At 41.6% G+C, this 21,620-nt stretch overlaps 1 protein-coding gene across 1 annotated transcript in view; it reads right to left on the reverse strand.

The window, feature by feature from the left end:
- LOC108878663 (GDNF family receptor alpha-2) overlaps positions 1–21,620 on the reverse strand; it is a 45,041-nt gene that overhangs the window by 9,934 nt on the left and 13,487 nt on the right. The window contains exons 4-5 of the mRNA XM_018669589.2: positions 11,650–12,028; positions 239–351 (exon numbers count right to left, since the gene is read on the reverse strand). Coding sequence (XP_018525105.1) covers positions 239–351; positions 11,650–12,028 — 492 coding nt within the window. The remainder of the gene's footprint in view (positions 1–238; positions 352–11,649; positions 12,029–21,620) is intronic.

The following is a 21,620-nucleotide window of genomic DNA, read 5'->3' on the forward strand; positions in this document are numbered from 1 at the left end:
TCTTCATTTTAAAAATGAAGGTACATCAGACTGCTGCCCCACTGTCTCTTCTTCAAGCCCCCTTGTAACCACTACTCTTTATCTCTCCATGTATCTTAAATCTTAGAAAAATATTGTGAGATGTGGAGGTTCCTGTATGTCTCCTGCCACGTCGCTCCCTCTTTTTCTTTTCTTTTTTTTTCTCGCAAATGCACATTCACTCCCTCACAGTGTCACCCACAGCCTTGGCCGTACTGACCGATGAGCCTTGCATAGGAGGCCAGACAGGCTTGGTGATTGTCTTGGTTGGGACAGGTGCTCACTGTGTGTGGAGTCATCCAGCAGTTTACCAGGTAATCAGCCAGCCTCGACCTGCACGACAAACACGAAGCACAGCACAGAGAGAGAAAGAGAGATGCAGAGGGACTCAGTCATAAACTCTAAGCACTTGACAGATGAACACACACATACACAAATTCAAAGCACTGGCGTTAATTTTCTGGCACCATTTTTATTGGAGAGCAGCTGCCAATAGTGACCAGCATCAAACTGGCAAAGTATACGCAACATCTGTTTCTGGGCCACTACAACAGGTGTCTTGAATAGCAACCAGGTCTCACTCATGCCTCAGTACCAACGGGCCATTTACTAGCTTCACAGCATGCAACATAAACCCAGTGGCAGGGCATTTGGGTAAGGATGAGAATGATATCATATGCCTCTTCTGGCCGTAGCTTTCATGCTTATCCTGGACATCTTGTCTGTCTCCCAAACTCACTTTCCCCACAAACCAAGGGAACTGATAAAAATAGTATGTTTTGTTTCGGTGTGTGTTTGTGATAAGAGCTTTAAGTCTGTGGAGGCCCCCAGGGTGGCATTGCTAATCTACTTAAGTAGGTTTATTGGGAGTAGCGTGTGCAAAGTTGCTCTGTCTGTACTGTTCACATCACAGCTGCCCACCAAGTGAATCACAATCCATTGCACATTTCTTTCTCTCTCCTCTCTCTCTCTCTCTCTCTCTCTCTCTCTCTCATGACTCATTCACTCTGACCTGGTCTGACCACTTTTTGCAGCCTTAAGTTCAAAGGTACCCTAATGTACCTCGGGCTGTGTTGTCCTTTTTGAACACAAAGAGGCATGTGCACAAACAAACATGTGCACACATACAAACACAGACACAGATTTTAGTAAGTGCAGTTGACTTGAATGCGTTTTCTGGCTGGTATTCAGTTGGTTCCTAATTTTTGGACAACTTAGTGCCTGGTAAACAGCAGTTGAGTTGACTCATGTATGATAGCTGCTCTGATAGCCTTCTCCTCCTCCCTCAGTCTGTTATATAGTCATTTGTTATCATGTTTTTTATAAAGGTGCTGCAAGGGTGATTTTTAATAGCAATACATAATTGTCAGATTGATTGTGACACATTTTAATTACCATAGAGGAATGAGTTGCCAACTAGATGCCAGCGTGAGCGTTTTGAGGCTTTATCTCAATCCAGTACTGCTTGTTTCTCATTATTAAAGAAACAGTTTGGCATTTTGGTAAAATACCCTCATGTCTGTAGAGTAGATCATTTAATTAGCTTTGCCTAGCAATAAATATTGGGAGGCAGCTTTGGACAGAGTCAAACCAGCTGTTTACCCTTGTTTCTTTATGCTAAGATGAGTAAACTACATCTTGGCTGTAGCTTCATGTGTAACAGACAGACATAACAGTGGTATCAACCTTCCCACACAACTCTCATCAAGAGAGCAAATAAACATATTTTCCCAGATTTACTTTAAGACAGCATTTATCAGTCATTTCTTTCTCCTGGTGCCAAAGTTGGAGGTTTTCTCTTTCGGGTGGGTTTTTTTCTTCAAGAGATTTGAATATCAAAACTGTTATTGTCTATTCATCTAGTCACTGAAATATACTGCATTTAATGAGAGTTTGTCAGATGCATCCACAGCATTGCATTCATGCACTGAGCAAGAGATTCATTTAAAACAACAACAACAACAAAGTGCTGATGGGTGCATTCCACAATAGCCTAAACAGGTGGAATGTTAATGTCATAGAAATTTACATATTGCCTTGTCTTTAAATATGCATTGCAGCTGTATCATTTATTATACGTTCTACAGTGGCGATACTTGATCACTTATTCATCACTTTGAGCCTTTTTCATAAGGTTGTAAAGTAATTGGATTAAATGAGATGCATTCTAATGATACTGAACCTCTACCTGCATGTTTATCTGCAAAAACAGAATCTATTGCTTTCGGCAGGATGGACATTGTCGTTCAGGAAACTCACAGAGGATGGTACATGTGACCATAAATCAGTCTATCCTAGAGAGTCTGTTGTTAGAGACCAATACACAATCACTGTTATGCTGCATCCCAACTCTGCGAATAAGAAGACAAGCAGATTTGGCCGAGGGGGAATATAGGGTGATGAGGTAAGAATCTCCCTGTCTGTCTGTTTGTGTGTGTGTCTCTCTCTGTGTCTTTCACCATAGCCAGCCAGTGGGGTGTGATGAGCTTGGGCCTCCAGCAGCAAACCCCACTCAGACTCACTTCATTACTCCGACTCCATCTCCATTCGCCCTACTCTCAAATCACTCGGAGAGCCTCTTGACGTGACATGCTGCTAACACATCGAAAGCCACGCTTCAGAAAACGGGACATATGCTTGCTCTACCATGGCTGTGACGACTGATACAGAGGCTCACAGACACAAACACATGTCCACTGCAATGGTAATACACTGTGCCTAATGTTAATTCACAAAAAAAGGAACTCACACACAAATACAAACCTACACCTCTCCACACCTGTCCTCCTCACTCGAAGCCCTCTCTCATCCATCCCTGTTCACAATGAAAGAAGGCACTTGTATCCACAATCATGCCATAGATGATAAAAGATACGACAGACAGGGGAGAGAGAACAATTCTATTGTACCCATACAAAGCAACCTTTAGAGCCACATTTTCCATTTTTCTATTTCTTATGGGCAAAAGGTCTCTTACTTTCGTGCTAACAAAAAAATGAGAACGTCAGATTTCTGTAGGAAAGGCAAAGACCACAGAAGATTAAAGAAACTGAACAAGCGCCACGTTTCTTTTTAGAAGCGGAGCTCTTTCAGACAATGATGGCTTAAAAACAGTAATTTAAAGTTTAGAGAGGTGTCCTGAGTGTTCAGACAATGGTGTTCCAACACCGGGATGCAGCGCATTTCATGGCTTCCACAGACTTTCCATTATACCTCGGCGAAGCGCCACTCGCTGCTGAAATTACAGGCTGTCTAGCTCAACAGCGTTTTATGGTCATTTCAGCCACTCAGCCCCCAGGGAAGTGGCAGGGGAGCCCCCACAGAGGTAGACTTCTTTCAACCAACCTGACACTTTAAACACAGTGATTCGGCTGAGCGCTGAGTGCCTGTCCATCCAGCTTGGCAGTAATAGAAAACTAATGGCTTTTTATATGGATTCTTATTCCTATCACTTGATGCCCATGACAAACAATGCGACTCAAATCAGATGAATGTCAGTCTTGGAAACCATTTCCTCATGAAGGAGGCGAGGCAAGAGGAAAAACAGTTATGAGATTCCAAAGTCCTCTAATAGCTTCCTTTCTATATTAAAACAACAGTCTATTGAGAGTCGTATCTGATTTAGGGACTTTCAGTCTGTGCTCTATCTACAAATATGAGTTCTTCTACGATATGATAATTCCTGTTAAATGTGAAATTACAGCCCTTCACTGTTATCACTTGCCTCAGTCTTCAGCCTAGAGAGGCTTCAGAAACCATATCTCTCACTCATCTACAGAAAGCATAACAATAAGCATGACACAATAGCTGCCAACATGAAACAAATGAGAGAAACAAAAGATGTTTCTCTCTGTTCTGCTCTGCCCCACGTCCCCTTTCCCTGCTTTTCTTTTCCTATCTGTTGTGTTCCTCTGACCTTATCTCTCCTCTCCTCTCTTCTCTCATTAATGTCCTGTTGTCACTGTCATACAAACTGATCATCATTGCAAATTCAAGCGCTCATGTGCAAATTCATGGTGAGGGAATTTGACCCTGGTTCAATCAATAGGACTCAGTAGCCTTGTGTGTCCCTTTGTCACTTGATGTTAAATGCCAAAGCAAACAATGAGGCTTCACCAAACTGATATTTTTTACTATTACTCTCTTTTGACGAACTCTGTATTTTGTGTACTACGGCTCATTACGTCATAACAATTTTATTGAAAAGCCCAACAATACAGCACTGACCTTGGGAGTCGAGTGCTATGAATATATTTTGATTATAAGGGCATAACATCCGTAAGAGATTTTTTTTTCTTTCTACTAAAATACTTCAGTATTTGGTCGGCCACAGCAGAATTCTGCTCTGCTTTCCCACCTAAATTTCTGCTGGTGACCCCGAGACGGTCTCTGTGTTGCTCTGGTCAGAGGTGATTGTCCATTTTACCCACAGTTACTTTCTCCTGAATGTGCCTGGACAGATGCCTGCCTTTTTCTGGCAGCACTGTACTCATTGGGATTCCCAGTCGATACTCTAAAAGGGCAACGTGGACAGATGGCATTCAGTCAAAACACAAGGCAGTTTAGCTTTGCTGTCACATGACACAACCTTTCGCCCCCTTACTCAGCAGAGAATTGAAACCAACAAAAACTGTCTGGTGACACAGCATTCCCTGCATTATTAAGCAGAAAATCCAAAGTAAAGAACAAGCAGCAGTCTGAGCTTGCATTTTCATTTAATCAACCCACTTTTATTTTATTTTCAAATACTTACTTATGCATGATTGCAATGTTCCTTGTTTGGTGACCAGAAAATTGGTGTGCGGTTCATTGTTTCTTTTACTTTCTCACTTTCTCATGCTTTCTGTCTCTGTTTCTGTCTACACCATGTCTTACAACCCCCTACTGAATGTTATGTCATTGGGATGAATGCTAAATCAAGCATGCCACACACACACACAACCCAGTACTGTCTGTTTGGTAAGGGGTGAGTAGATTATTCAAGGTTATCTGAATTCCTTAAATACTATCCGAACAAGGCAAACAGCCGCCCCCCAAGACAAAGTCTACGCGTCAAACAAATAGATGAACTGTCTCTGAAAAAATGACAGACTTAGCAGTACGCCGCAAAACAGTTATTACCAGTAATTATATAGCTATTAGTCACATATCAAACGATTCTGTAGGAAAAGTTTAAAAGAAAAGTACATGCTGCAGCTTTCAGTGAGACTCCTTAAGTACAAAGAGAAGTTCAGGGTAAGAATGATGAAGAGTGAAAGAGCAGGCCCTAATTGACACATTCCAAACCACACATCGACCATTCTGTAGATAAGTCTGAAGCCCTATTGATAATGTGTGCATTAATAATAGATACAGTACCATTGTAGGAAAGGATGAGGCCTAGCCTTAATGACTGCAGTTTTCCGCTACACCGTGTCCCCTTAGAGATTACGGTCAGGAAAGTAAATGGGCATATGCTAATCCATGTACAGGAATTAAATGCACAGCTCTTTATTTCCAGTTCCTGCCACATCCCTCTCACAACTTCTCTTCCTCTCGCTCTCTCTCTCTGCTCCACTCTCATCCTGTTTGCTGCTCTTATGTATAGCCAGCAAGCTGAGCACATCTTCACCAAAGCTGAGGCCTGATTAAAGCCGCACACTGCAGAAAACTGTACTATGGATGAGGAAAAGGTCACCAATTGACACAGGCTTTGCCTACAAAACCAGAGCTTTAGACTATCAGAAAAGACACTTCACTTTGATAGCTCGTATTGTAACCAGGGAGATAGAAACACTCCAGCTTTTACCTAGAGAAAAAAACTTTCAATGGGAAGTAGTTGGATCTGTTGTATGCGTGTATGCATTTATACTTCTGTCAATGTGAGAACCTCCTGACTTTCAGACCATGAGAAGATCTTTGTGTAAAGTGAGGGCATTAGATGAGTCCTTGCTTCTTCAACAGGCTGTGCGAGGGTTAAGACTTAAATTACATCTAAGAATAGAATTAGATTTAGGTTTAAAGCAACACCAATCAGTCAATATCTTTATATTAACAATGGGTTAAATGACTGTGTGTAAAGTCCCTAAATGTATGACCTCTACATAGCATGTAGCATAGCATACATTTCACACTCATCTGATTGAGTGATAGAGCTCTAATCCTGGCTGGGATGTTCCACACGAGCCTTTCACACTGTTGAGGGGTAATCTTGTCCCACTAAATTCTTTGGTTTATGCTTTGAAACAGACCTTTTGATAATCCACCACAGATTTTCTCATGTCCGGGGATTGAGCTGGCCACTCTAAGACCTGGATACAGTGCTCCTGCAGCCAACTTCTACTGGCCCTGGATGTGTGGCAAGGGGCAGTATCCTGTTGAAACATTCAGTTTTGACCTTGACAGAACAGTGCACGTGCAGAAGGGAGCATGTGGGTTTCGAGAATGGCACAATACTTGACAAAGTTCAATGTGCCATCACAGACAGTCAGATGACCAACACCAGCAAGCCATGATCTAAAAGTTGACCATGTACAGTGCGGGTGGAACACTGGACACCAGTTTGGTTTGACCACTGCTGCTGAAGCTCCTGTGATGTCATTCTGTATGTCTTTCCCTGCACATGCGGATCAGGATGCAGTCATTTCTTGCTAAAAAAAACCCTTGGACACCTAGATCTTGGTTTGTCTTCCAAGCTGTTGGTTTGTCTGTATTTCTGCAGAGTGTATTCAACTGCTGAAGGACTGCATCTGTACTTCCTGGCTATCTGGCGACAGCTGTACCCTTCCTGGCTGAGAATCTGTATCTTCAGGCGTGTTTTCTGTGTTAGGTTCCTTGTTTTAGCCATTTTTGTCTCTGAAGAACTTTCAAATGTGATGGCTTTATATAGACACAAAGCACGGCAACACAAATTGTGTCTTTTAATATAAAACACCACCTTCATTAGTGGATCACTGGTACCAAAATGACCCAATACTCAAAACTTCTTATATATTAAAACTTCTTATGTATTTTTATGGAACCAATCAATTTTAAGTTTTTGATGGCTTTTTTAGGATTTGTTTAGTATTATGGCTGTGACTGTACTAAAAGAAATTACACTTGAAGAACTAAGAGTGATTGTTGTTTCACAAATGAATGGGGTGTCCAAAAACTTTTTTCCACCACTGTATTTTGTCTCAGATAACAGTTTAGGTTTAACAGCTGCAAATTCACTGTTCTGTTTCGTTCTCACCTCTCTCATCTAAGAGAAAGCTAACATGTCAGTTTACTGCTGGTTAAAATAAGCAAAGGGAATAATTAATTATTCCATGTTAAAAGTAAGGGCTGAGTTTAGGCATTAAGCTGCGATGGTTGATGCCGTGTTCACACATACAGATTTTAAATAGCATACTGTCTGCTGAGTCTATAGCTTCAAGCGTTATTTGAATTTTTACATGCACAGCTCTGATTATGAACTTATTTTCTGACGTTTTTCCTCACCCCAAGTAGTTCATTTCTTAAGCAATCTATTTTCACGCAGCTTTTGTTCTTATTTGAGCCCTGGTTGCTCATTAAAGTTACAGTGTATCGCAGAGAACTCACTGTATATGTGACTGGGAGGTTAGGGGCAGGGTTAGTGGCCAGGGAATACATTGAGGGTCCTCACAAGTACAAGTTCACAAAAGTGTGAGTGTGTGAGAGCACAGGAGAAAGTGAGAAAAACTGATGATAAAAGAGCAACAGCATCCTGATTTCTTTGAGCTGTGTCTCCAAAGCTACAGGGTAATGCCATCTGGGCCAGTCATTCTCCCTACACTGTTCCCCCACAGTGGAAGCTTGAGTTGTCAGATACAACAGAGCTGACTGTTGATTTAGGGCAGTGCGTGTGTGCGTGCGTGCATGTGCCTGTGTGTGAAAGAGAGAGAGAGAGTGTAAGCAAAGGCAGCCTGATACAGTACATCTCCTAAACTGGGTCAGGTTACCTGTACAGTGATCGATTGTCTCTCAGCTCCCCACTTTTGAAAACCAGTGGCCAAAGAAGTCAATCAAAGAGCACCCAGTGAGCCTGGAGACCAGGGGGTATAAATCAAAGATAGAAGTATTGCATTGATCCTTCAGGCAATCAATATTGTACACGTATACAACTCAATGATCTTTGGGTTAGGCTTCATTGGGCTTGGGCTGCATGAACTGACATGGAAATGGATAGTGAGTTTCTCTACTTGCATACATGCATGAACACACACACACACACATGCTCACACTACACTTCCCAAAACAGCACATCCAAATATAGCCTATTGTCACTCTGTGGACTCAGCAGTCCCAAATGAATAGATGTTGGATCCATTGGAAGGATGGTGAGAACACAGGGTGGAGAGGCAGAGAGGAGAGGAGAGGAAGTGAGGAAAATAGGAGAACAGTAACAAACACAGGGATGTCTGTTTTTTTCTCTTTGCGCAGGATTATGGAAAGAATTTAATAACTGCAGCAGAAGTACAACCAGGTGCAAGGAATAAGAGCTGCTCCATTTAATGCTTGTTCTCTGTCCATCTATAGTCCCTAGATCTCCAGAATATGTCAACAATTGCCTCCACAGAGACCAGGGAGAGAATGAAATCTTCCAGTGCAATATGCCACCTAAGCCCAAGCCAAAATTATATATTTGAAATCCTTTCAAATATTTATTTTTTGTTTGATTGAGCTCTGGGCTCCACCTGGAACAATCTGAACAGTCTCCAAAGGTGAAATCACAGCCAATCTGGCATCCGATGTGCTCAAGGTAAAACTCCAAAAAGAAAGTATTTGAAAGCATTTTTCACAGTGCAAAGCAAGGAGCTGCTGGCCTTTCGAGGTCTAAAATAAATAATAAAATAGGTGAGTATAAATCAGTTTTGACTTGGGCGTTTTTTGATCCGTGACCCTTCCTTCCACCAGAATGTGTTGCAGGGGAGCTAAGCCTGTCTTTGAGATGGCCAGCAGAGCCTGCAGCAGAGATCCATAGCTGTGTGACCAAACCACTGACCTCCAACCTGCTGCAGTAGCTTTACGGCCCAGATCGATTCTGTGACCCTCCTTCCCTCACCTCCCTCTCTCTCTGTCTAATTATCGCTCCCTCCTTCTCTTCCTCCTCCCTGTTCCCTGCTCCTCCTCTCTCCATCCGTCCCTTGTGTTAAAATGAAATAGGCTTGGGTTAGCTGTGTATCCCCCTGTTTGGAGTCAGACAGGCACCCCCAGGGGAGACAGGCCTGTCGTTGAATGATCTCCCCCTGCTTTTATCAACACATCTCTGAGAGGGGAGAATGGAGCCAAGGAAAGTTTCCCTGGTGTTGTACTTGAGTGTGCTGTGACTCTGTTTAAAAAGTTTAGGGAGGGCTCTTTCTAGAGTTGTTCAATTGTGTTTATCACTAAGGTTGCACAAAACAAACCCTAATCTGTAGACTTCATGTCTCCATTAGCATGACAAATGAGTTTTAAATTCAATTTGCTTGTAAAACATACTGAAGATGCAGAGTAAATTAAGAACACAACATGCTGGTTAATGCAATATCTAAATTATCAGATCAAATAAATAACAAATCATTGTTTTCAGGGTCTTCCAGGACATAAAACTGATGATGCCTGACATCATGTAACAGAGAGAGGACATTGAGACAGATAGAGGACACGTTAACAGTATTTCACATGGTCATGGTGATGGTGGTGATTGTAGACACCTCAAGGCAGGATAAAATCACCAATCAGAGAACAATGTCAGTCCAGCACTGACCGATGACATCTTACTTTAATTGAGTCGCAGTGAAATTCTCTTGCATGGTGGCACTTATTCACTGCAGGAGAATGCACCACTCAGACAGCAGATTATTAGTCACATTCAAGCCCAAAGTGGTTGTGCGTAAATGTGAGTGTGCACATGTGGCTGCTAAATGGTTTTTGGTCTGTCGGTATGCTGGCCAGTGCGTGTGCACACTGTATGAACGTACGTGCGCGCGCTCATCGAGCTGTTGACCTCAGCAGGGCATTACGCAGCCACAGATAATGAGCTTTAACGTTCTATTTCATCTTTCTCAATAAGGAGGAGCACAGCAGACACCTGAGGGCCTAAAGGTCAAAGAAAGCAACTCAGCCTGAAAACAGATTACACAATGCAGGCAAGCAGGTAATTATCAAGACAATCATAAATCGGAGGAGAGGCGATAGAGTTTCCCTGCTTAGCAGCCTGGTGGTTGGATTTAGTGTTGCTGGTGAGGAATTGGGTTTTCACCATTAATGCTCAGCCTCAAACACTGCTCATCTCCTTGGAAACAGGATAAATGTAAAGTACAACAGAAAACAACGCGTGAGGAACTGTTGTGCATCATTAGTTAGTCTAATTTGAATTTTTGTGACTGTAAATCACCCTTACTTCTCATAAAACAAATGATATTGGCTAGTTATCCAAAATGGAGTGAAACCAGAGGTAATACAAAAGTGATACAAAATGTTTTCACACTTAGATCAGTGCTTTTTGTGACTATTACTCATATTGTGCAACATATTATTTATTTTACTGCGCAAGATATGAGTTGATAAATCGTATTAGTTGTCATGCCCACCGCAAAAACCTAACCAAATCTATTTCGAACCAGTCACGTTAAAGCAAACACTGACAGTAACTGAAAGTACTTTTTGGAAGAAGTGACTGGCGTCTAATTTTCAGGCAGTTACTGCAAGTAACGAACCAGGGAAGGTGCTATTATCTTCCATGCCGACTGAGGCTGGACAGCTACTCGGTGTATTAAACCCACAAACTCTGTCAAGCCCCGTCACTGATAGTCTATGAATTGTATCAGCTGCCTAATCATCTGTCACATTGGGAAATGAAAGAGTGGCCAAAAAATTTTCCCTTCTCACATCATGAGTATTATTTTTAGCAGAGAGCTTTCAAGGGTCTAACACTTGGTCGAACTCCATTAGGCTCATAAATGAACTTTTAAATGCTTAGAATTATTCAAATGTCCCACATTTTTAATGCTATTAGACTAATGAACGCAGAGCGTATCTCTTTCAGCTGGGTGGATGTATACCCTATGAGGGCCGGACACAGCACATGGTGCTGGGGGTAAAGAGATCTTGACAGCTGATCTGGCTGATAGTACGACCGCTGTGTTTCACCTGCTCTCAGCGGCACTAACACAAGGAAACATGTCACGGCTGGGTAGGTGTGAATTGAATCCGGCCGCTTGAATCCAATAGAGGCCCCATGCAGCCAAAGTGATCCACTAATGTTTTGTTCAGCTTAATTGAGCGTTGTCCCTTCAACTTAGCCTCACATCTTCATCCTGTGTCTAATAGCCACAGCTTCTCTGAAAGTCTAATTACTTTGCTGGCAAAGTTACAGCAGAGAAATATAAAACTTTAGGATGCCATGGGAGCAGGGAAATTGCCATCAAAAACAGGAACTCTGTCTCTCTAACGCACAGATTCAATTTTCTTTTTTTCTCATTTTCCATGAATATAAGAAGATGATAATGAGTCTTCAGATGTGTTTAGCGGAAGCTCATTTCATACACACAGCACAAAAATCCGTTGATCAAACCAACAAAACTGACACACATACACATAAAATTAATGTGTATGTGTGTAAACATCCCACTCTCCCCAAAACTTCTCTGCAAAACTTTACTTTACCTGCAGAGAGAGTCCTGGCGGCAAACCCTCCGTAGCTCCAGACAGTTGGGCTTCTCCTTATCCTTATAGGAGCAATCAGGCACGATTGTCTGCCTGCGTCGCTCAGCGCAACCCTCAGTCTGGCAGGGACAGAAGAGCAGACGGTGGCTGAACTCCGTGGGAACGCGGTCCAGGAACATCCTCAGCGCTTTGTGGCAGCGCTTCTTGCTGCAGGTTTCACCCTTGTTGGGGTCCTCCTTGCTGCAGGTAGCGATGTAAGTGGAGCGCTGCTTCTTGCAGCTGTTGTTGAGGTTGCAGGCTTTGGCCGCGTCAAGACAGGGGTTGCAGTTTCTCTCGGCGTCAGGACAGTGGAAACCTTTCGGTGCTACTGTGAGCATCCCTGAAAGTGGATACAAAGAAGACAGCTGAGTGAAGGGAAAAAGGGAAAAAGATTTCATATTCCTGTGGTTAAAACACCAATGTCAGGCATCTATCTCATTGCAGTTGAATTAGTCCTTTGGATTCCAGTATTATTTACATGTACTTCCAAGAAATACATGTATTAATTTGTACTGCAAGCATTTTTGCAAATGTTAGTATTTAAGCAAACACAACCTAGATCCAAAGGATAAAAATCTTTTCACTCATACTCTGACTCAACACCAACAATATTATATGGTTTAGAGTGGGCTCAGCTGCAGTATGATCAACAAATAAAACAATAATCCTTGCATCTCTGCCTGTTGGGGAGTTCATTGCAAATGTTAGACTTGAACATTGTAGGAGACTCTTCAATATCATCTATGTTTCTCTGTTTCTCCAACCAACAGTGAGCCACTGGAGAGATGCCTGTAGCTAGCCCAGATCCACTCTAACTGAATTATTGATTCAGTCTGTTCAGAGCTTGAAGTGAAATATGAATGAATTAAGCTATGATTCCAAATTGGATGTCAATAAATAATTCATTTCCAGGTAATATTATGATGTGATTACCATAATATTAGTACATTATCAAATTGTCATCTTGTGTATTAAATTTTGTGTTGATTTAACACAAATTATATTCATTCTGATGCTTTTGTTATTTGACTTTTAATTATGTAAACAAGACATTTTAATTAGGCTGATTGGAAGAATGTAAAGCAAACAGGAGTCCTTGGAAAATACTCATGAGAAAGCATGTTGATGTGAATACTGGTCAGTGGGAAACAACACTAAATATTGTATCGTCTGCACAAAACGTGTTCAGCTCAAGGACTTGGCAAAGACTCCACACTGTAGTACATGCTGTGCTGTATGATCCACTTATTGGATGGTTCAAGTACAAGATTAAGTTCCCTTATTTTATTTTATTTTTTTCAGTGTAATCACAAACTGAAACATTGCAATTACCCCTCAGGCTGCACATCATATTTGTGGAAAACAGATTATGTCATTAGGTGTGTTTGGGTGTTCTGAGATACTGCATATACCACAGTGGCAGTGAAAAAACACACCCTTTTCCTGAGATATACCGGTAATAAAGCAGTATCATGTTCACTTGTGGCACCCCTCTCTTGTATTCAGGCTATATTAGAGAAGTTAACCTCCCTCCCCTGTAGATAATGATATTTCAGAGGTCGTGGCGGCATGGTGACACCCAGAGAGATTCATCTCTTATTCAACAGAACCAATCTCACTCTGTGTCTATCAGACAGCCTGGAGCAAGAGGAAGACCATTTATTTTAAAGGGAGAGAGGGTCTGTTGAGATGCTGTACTGTTTCCAAGTGGTGCATAGCATGTTATCAATCCTAGAAATGGGGATACATAGAACGCATCACATTGCAACAGGGGGGGAAAAAATAAGCAAACCCCCAAAATTAATGATTTTGTGGTTTCAGATCACGTCAGATAAAGCAAAACTCACTGCCATTGAAGAATAGCAGAAGTAGAATATCAGGAGTTCATCACAGAAGGAGGAAAGCACACTTAATCTAGCTTTCCATTAACTGGGGCTTTCATTTAGATGTATCAAGGTTAAATGTGACAGGCACTCTGATAAACAGACAGGATGTTAAAAAGCATGTCCCAAGTTCAACAGATGTAGGTGCGCAGGCCACCAGAGAGAGCCTTTCCCTCTTTTTCATTCAAATGATGAGAGCTTTAACTTTTATGACTCTTATTAAAATAAGACATCATTATATCATCAAATGAAACTTGTTTATCCTTGTGCTCTCTAAGGGGAGAGTATAAACACTCCACAACAGATGTCTGGCAGCACGGCATACTCAGTCTTGTTAGTGTTAAGTGACTGAAAAGGCAGACAGAATTGTGCTCAGATCATTCACTTATGCAACAGTAACAAACATCAAGCCTTATAGGCAGGACATGAGACAATTAGCCAACCTTGTCAAGCAGGAGCAGCTCGGTGGATCTGTAATTACAATGAGAATCGAAAAGAGAGCAGACTTTGGCGCCGGTCACGAGAGAGGCCAAAGCGGGGCCAAAGTTTTACTAAAGTGGGCCAGGCTTGGCTGAGACGGGCCTGAAGCGGGGCGGTACAGTCCAGCTGGAAGAGAGGTTAGCAGGGCGGTTGTCCAGTGGTTCAGGCTACATTACATTGATGGATTGCAGCTCCTAAATCTCCCCTGGCCATCTGCAGGCTCTAATGTGGGCCATTGGGGGGGTCCAGGATGAAAAGAAAATAGGAGAAGGATGAGCTACTAAGATTTATCTGACCAAGCAGGACTGAAGCCGTTTTTTTTTTTTTTTTGTTTTTTTTTTTTAGGCTGCAGCGATGGACGGGTTTTTACTACCTCTGATTGGGGAGCTGAGATTGAATTTGGTGCTCAACCCAAAAAGATGTCCTGGGGCGAACATAAGACACAAAACCCACTTGATGGCTCTGACGTACTTACACACAAACAGGATGATGGCAAGAGCAGGAGGAGAAGAGGAAGGAAGCAAAGAAGTGGAGATGGGAGGGGAAATGTGCAGTATTGTGTTACAGAGTTATAATTGATTTTCCAAGTGCATTACAATGAAGGTTTTCAGCAAACATATTCTGGTGTAATGTTCGGACAAAAGGGGATGATAAGCTAATGATATGAGACATATAAAAATGGAAAAAGCTTTAAGGGGGGAGAGGAGACTTGATTGGTTGATTAAAGCAGCTGATCATGAGAGAGAGAGAGAGATGAAATGAGAGGACACAGACTAACAGATTGGACAGACACTTACAGAGACATGCTGGAGAGCTTTCAATTAATCCAGCCTAATTCAGGAAAGATGTGCGACTCTTGCTCAGAATAATTAACCCAGCCCATCAGCGGTGCAATCAACAGCTCTCAGCATCACAACAGTCTACTCATATCTATTAACTTACCTTGTTGCCTGTGAGGTATTGACTGCACAGATAGATGGGCGGGTGGGTGCATTGATTGATTAATGGATGCTATAAACACAGAACAATCAATGTTATTAAGTGCAGGAAAAGTAATAAATAATGTTTCTCCCACTATATCTTGGTACCTGTTGGCTGCAGAATAAACTAATATGAATGCGTGCAGAGCTGTTTTACGTATGCATGTAGCGCAATGTGACATTAAATTAATTTGGGGAACACAAGACATGAATCCACAATGAGGGTATCAAATTGTCTTGTGTTGTTTACTCACAACTGCCTCGTGTGGGCAGAAAATGTGGCCTCATAACATTTAGTTGGAGTCAACAACAGTTAAAGCACCGTCATTGCTTTTGGTGATCCTGCCGTTTGACTGTAAATAGGCTTTTAATAGGGCTCCCTACTCTATGGGCATCATAAATTAGAGCCCACTGATGGCAATGTAGTGGAAATAACCGTTTATTCTTTCCGCACATATAGCACGCACAGGGAGAGTGAGAAAGAGAGGGAAAGGAGTAAAGCAGAAGAAAGAAGCAGAGGGGTAAAATGTGAGATAGAGAAGACACCTATGGCGAGACAGATGGAGAGAAACTGAAAATAATCTAAGACCTGTGTTCCAGTGAGAAAGAAGAGAGGAATAATAAAGAGAGGAAGACAGAGGTGAGAGACAGTGTACACATCAATGAGAGGAAGTGGATAAAACTTTCACGTACACTGTATCTGGATTTTGATGCCTTTTTTCCCAAAGAGTAAGGGATCTTCCTTACCCAGTAATTGCTCTCCGTCAGCCTAATTTGAATTCTGCATTTCATATATCATCCCATACTCGAGGGACTCTGCGCTGCAGAGGGGAGTTCAGCCCAGGTTAGGAAGAGGTTCTTGGCTACGGGTTATGTTCTCAGTAATTAGGAAAGGTGCCAAAGTTTGGATTTAATACAGCCCTGGGTGAGTGTGCAAGAGCTTGTTAGGGAGGTCTTTAGTCTGGACCCCGAGGAGCATGTCAAGCATTTCCGTGTCAAAGGGCTCATCAGTCATTAGCTCTGTACTCTGCCGTCGCAGCAGGGTTTCCAGAGGGGAAGAAGAGGGCGCACTGGATCTACAACATCATCTCCCTAAGCCTTACTGAGCAAGTTAGATGTGCAGACGTCATCAGAGGAAGACCAGTGGAGTTCATGGAGTCCTCTGTTCTCTGCGATCAACTGAATTTTACCTCCGAGTGTGAAATTATCGCTGCAAAATGAACCGGCACGCAGATGAGAGAGAGCGAGGGGAGATGGAAATGATGAGAGAAGGCTAAATATTTGTATGTACGAATGAAGGTAGGAAAGGCGTGTCCAAAGGAATTTTAAATCATTGTAAACATGCTTTTAAATACTCAAGCTGTTTATTAACATCTGCCTTCTAGCAGAGCTTCCTCTAGTGAAATTCAAAGCTTGAGCATCCTCAGTGGCCCCCTCAGTGTTAATATGCATACTGTTTAGCTCTTTCAGCCATCACTGGCAATAATGCATAACATGCTGGAATAATCTAACAAGATGTGTGTGTCAGGTAAACCTACACAATATTGTATCAATAATCTGCTGCCTTGTTCATTACCAGCATGCAAGGAGGGAATAACTAAACGAATGTACTAACAAACCGAAACAAGAAACATCTTCTGTGGATTATTCACTGTTGTTTAATTCAAACTTGTTAGAAAAACGCTGACTATTAGAAAGTGCGTCTGATAAGTGATCTGCAAACAACAAGTCTCATTACTGACCCACAGAGAGACAATCTGAGGCTGCACTAAGAGTAAACTGATTAGAAAATTCACACAGAATAATGAAGCATATGAGCAAAGTAATCTAAATACACACAGGCACAATCACAGGCATATGCAAAAACCAGTCTTGCACAAACAAACACAAAACACACTCAGATACAGTCAGATCCCTAATAAGCAAAAACACCCCTACTGTACGCATGCAACAAGATCTTTGTGTTTGCCTAAGTAATAGTAATTGTTATGAGGACAATGTGAAAATGTCAAACATTTCAACAGCATGCTGAGCACGGCTGTTGCACTGGTCCTTTCTCCCCCAGCTGTGGAAACAGCTTTCTGGATTTAATTGGATGGTGGGCACACTGAGCTGAGAGGTGAGAGGCTTAGTGCGGAGAGTTAGAAGGTCTTACTAAGGGATGTTAAACTCAATTCCTGGAGGGACCCCTGAATGCAGGATTCTATGCTGCCCTCTGCTTCTAATAAGTTAATTAGCTCAGCACTGGGTCAAGAGAACAGAATACATTTCACGTGGAGCATATTAACAATTACAGTCAATGATATCTTTGCATGCTGTATGTAATATGGCAGCCATTAGGGCTTTGATAAGGGTTCTGGTGCATTGTGGAAGAAGGATTCGCCCCCGCATCCGTCATACATGATGTCTTATTGATTTGAGTAGAGGGCTATTGACTTGTACAGCAGCTTCATCTTGAAACTGGTTAATGCATTGTAACTCTAGTTCCACAAACACAGCAAGGAGCCTCTACTGGGGTTCTGCATGCAAGAAAAAAACATTTTCTTTTCCAGCTTTTCATTTGGATTTGCTGCTTTCTCATTTTCTATAGCAGTAAACTAAATATCTTTTAGTGCTGGAGCATTGGTCGGGCAAAACAAGTAATTTAAAGATGTAAGCTTGCACTGAGGGAAATTGCAATGGGCATTTTTCATTTGTTTCAGATATTTTATGGACTAAGTGATTAATTGATTAACTGAGAAAATGATTGGCAGATTGATACACAATTTAAAAAATCATTAGTTGGAGCCCTGCTCTGCATCAACAAAAGGTTTCTGCATGCATCAAACAAACTAGTAGGGCAGCATCAAGCACCAAAGGTGATTAATTTTCTGAACTAACTTAACTTGGTGGGGCGAGGAGATGTCTGTCACTGGCAGGTGTGGGACTATAAACAAGACAAATGTGCCCCTTCGCCATGCTTCATCTTTTTGGTTGATTTTGTTAGATTCCCAGTGGTGTTCAGTCCAATTTGATTAGCATAGGGAAAGTATGCATTAATATTGCTTATTGTGCTCAATTTGTACAGCAACTGAGGGGGTTTTGGGTTGAGAACTGATTATCAACAGATTTCCTCTGGGAAGGACTCACTCAGTATTATTCAGCATCATTTGAGGATTAAGATTTTTCCAGTGACAAAAAGTTACATGAGGCCTGAATGTACCCCTCGTTCTTAATTTCTCTGCTGAAGACAATGCAGTTGATGTACATGTCCTACAATGACAGGTGAGGTAGCATTAGTGGTGCAAGATGAACTTTAGTCCTTGATATTTTTTGAAAAATGTAGGGGCAGTCAAAAATACATTTTTGTATCTATATACTTTGACAAAATTATTGCTATAAATGGGAAAAATAATCCTAAAATATACATATGTGATTGGCTGTTCCAGTCATGATGCACTAGACTGTACCTGTTGCAAGATTAAATGAAAAGGAAAAATACTACCTAGATAAGTTAATAAAAAAGCAGTAAAAGATAACTCCAGGCAGCAGTAAGGGAAAAAATAATAATAATAATAATATCATGCTGTGCTGTTCATGTTAAACACAATATTGTTATTGTGGATCTGTGGTTTTGTGTTGCTGAACGGAGAGCACCTGTGAAGTGCACTTTACATGCATCCTTTAGTTTGCTGCAATATTCTTTGGTTCTCTTATTGGAGTGGTTTTCATTATGACAGCAGTTCTACTGCTCAGATACTGATAATAACAGCCAAGTTTTCTAATCTCTCTCTATCACACTGAGCCGTTTGCACTGTGGCGGCTGAGAGGCGTATTTTGAGGTATTGTTGAATCTTTTTGTTTTTGTGGGGCACACATGGAACATCTGGGTTGTTTTCAAAGTCATAGTAAAACATCTCTTACTAAAATGTTGATGATAAAGTCACTGGATTTATCCTGTTGGTTGTCTGTAATTCTCTATGTCTCACTCTTAATCTCTCTAAATCCTGAAACACTACATTATATTGTGAGGATATTGCTGGGATCAGTATTTGATTATTGCAGCTTTCAGTTTTCACAAGGGCGATTTCCTACAAACACCTGTGAACACCTATGTTAGGAAAACTATAGGTTTACAACATCCATCATCAGGCTTAGTGTCACCAGTCCTCAGTGCTGACCAGAGTGCATTCACTACAGCTGTCACAAGCACTCCCAAAGGAGAACACCAGTGGTTTTCACAGCATTTCTCACTCGCTAGTAAACAGGGCTCTCCTCCACTCAGCTGTCAGTATTGTCCTATTCACATGTTTGCTATTCTACATAACCTCTGCTCTCTCTCCAGCTATCATTTCCATCATCTATCACATAACCATACCCTCTGCCCTGACACTGACAGTGCAGAATGGTGATAAAGTGTCACGGGCTACAGGAATGAACAATACCCAATAATAACCTGAATGCTTAAGCAGAATGTGGAAAGGTGGGCAGGAGTGCAGCACCACACCTTGTGACAGAAGCCAGATTGTGGCAAACTGGGCAGATCCAGCCTGTGGGACAATGGGACTGTGGCTGAAGCTATCACAGATCTTTTTGGAAGGGACAGTGAACAAGTTTATTGCAGCTGATAGCAAAGCTCAACTACGTCAAGTGTCTGGTGCTGTGTCAACTGGACTGGTTGTCCATTTACAGCAGTTATGGGGCATGGTCCAAGAAGAAACTATAGGCTAACCTGCAGTCCTCACAGGGCACACACTCAAGCATGAAAGCCATCTTTTTTTACTGTAACCTGCTTATCTTGCTGGCTTCCCCAATTAGCTACTCCCCTCGAAGTAAGCAAATGGCAGTAAGAGTAAGCTTTTTGTCCAGTCCACCCTGTCACAATAGAACCTACTATCACCCTCACTCTTTAGTGGCAAACAGAAGATAAATACAAGAAGAACAGGGCTTGAGGGAGTGCCACTACGCTACCATCACTGCAAAGAAATCGCTGGAAAAAGGCCCACTGCTGTCAACGAGGACACTCTATTCAGCCCTGCTGAGCACTGAGGTGATGAAACACTGCTGATGCAGGTGCACAGGACCAGCCAAGCCGGGGCAAGAAGAGCAGAATTCATCCTTGTGTTTCTGACGAAGCCATCCTCGACTATATTGTCATCAGTGCTGCTGAAGAGAAGTGGATGAGGAGAAGGATAGCCACCGCCTTCATATTTAAGGGACAGATCCCAGAGAGTTAAATCTCTTCATCTGTGGGTGTACAGTGGATTGCAAATTTTAAGTTTGAAGATATGCAACATTGAGCAGCTTAGACAACACAGTAACGATTATAAGGGGAAGCCTTTGTGAAATAGTTTTGCAGGTATCACTTGAGGCAATGCAGAAACAGAGTCTCCATATGTTCTCTTTCATTTTAACTTCAGGGTGTGAGTGCATATAGTAGTATAGAATTCTTTTTCATTTCTATCACAACTTCTGTCCCTTATCTTCCTCCCAGACAAAAACTTTTAAAATAGCAGAGATTATTTTTCAATTTCCTACCTTTCCTCTTGGAGAGTATACATTCCCCCATCCTCATCAACCAACCAGATATCATATATTCCCTGGGTGTCTATACAGTTCAACATTTGTAGACGCGATTATGAATAGTTTTGTGTGGTTTGGTAATTGAAGTGAGAAGTATTTCCATAAAACAAGTGTGTAATTACTTATCTGTTTGCCTGTGGTTTCCTCTCAGTGCCACAATCAATTACTCTGTCCTCAGAAATGATAAATAATGAGAAAAGCTTGCGGCTAAACAGATTTCAGAGAGCAAATCCAATATTTCACCTTGGAGAGAATGGAGGAAACAGCTGAAGCAAAATGGATACAGTAATGAGTCCCCTGTTGTATCTTAATATGTCTAGGTATACTGTGCTGCACTCCTTGTTTTACCATGACACTTGAACTTGTAGGTTAAAAATGAGCAGCTGTATATTTTCATTACTTTCTTTGATTGAAGGTTAGTAGTTCATCTCAAAACTACTAATCACACATCAATAAAACTTTGGAATCTTTTGCCATGCACCAAGGAAGAGCTGTTATTTATGCAGGTAGTTAGTGCTAACTTCGGACCCATCTATAAACATTTTACATTTTTTGCTCATAATTTTTGAAGTGGATTCTATCTAACACATATTTTTGCCTTCCAACATTGCACTTTTTAAATTATTCTTCCAGATATGGCCTCCAGCCATTGAGAACATTGTAGGATTAAACAAAAAAAAGGTTTCTAGTTTTTGATGTTTCATACTTTTTTCTTGCAACCAGTTGCCAAATTTTTAAAGGCCTTTATGAAATATACTACCATAATTCTTGAGCTGACTGCATAACTGCTGCTGTATTTATACAAGTGCACAAGTCAGCTCTGAGTGATTTTGCAATACTTGCTGGCATTTTGCTGATAAGTGACCATACAGCGACACGATAGATTGAAACAGCCATAACTCAGTTATCATGGGTCTTACTCACTCAAAAGTTCATACTTGCACAAAACCAATCAGCATGATTGTTGACTATAAATATTTTGTTGCAGATCTCAAACCCAGATCAAACTTCTAAACATTTTCTATCA

The sequence above is a fragment of the Lates calcarifer genome, linkage group LG13 (genome assembly GCF_001640805.2).
Source record: "Lates calcarifer isolate ASB-BC8 linkage group LG13, TLL_Latcal_v3, whole genome shotgun sequence".
Taxonomy (NCBI): domain Eukaryota; kingdom Metazoa; phylum Chordata; class Actinopteri; family Centropomidae; genus Lates; species Lates calcarifer.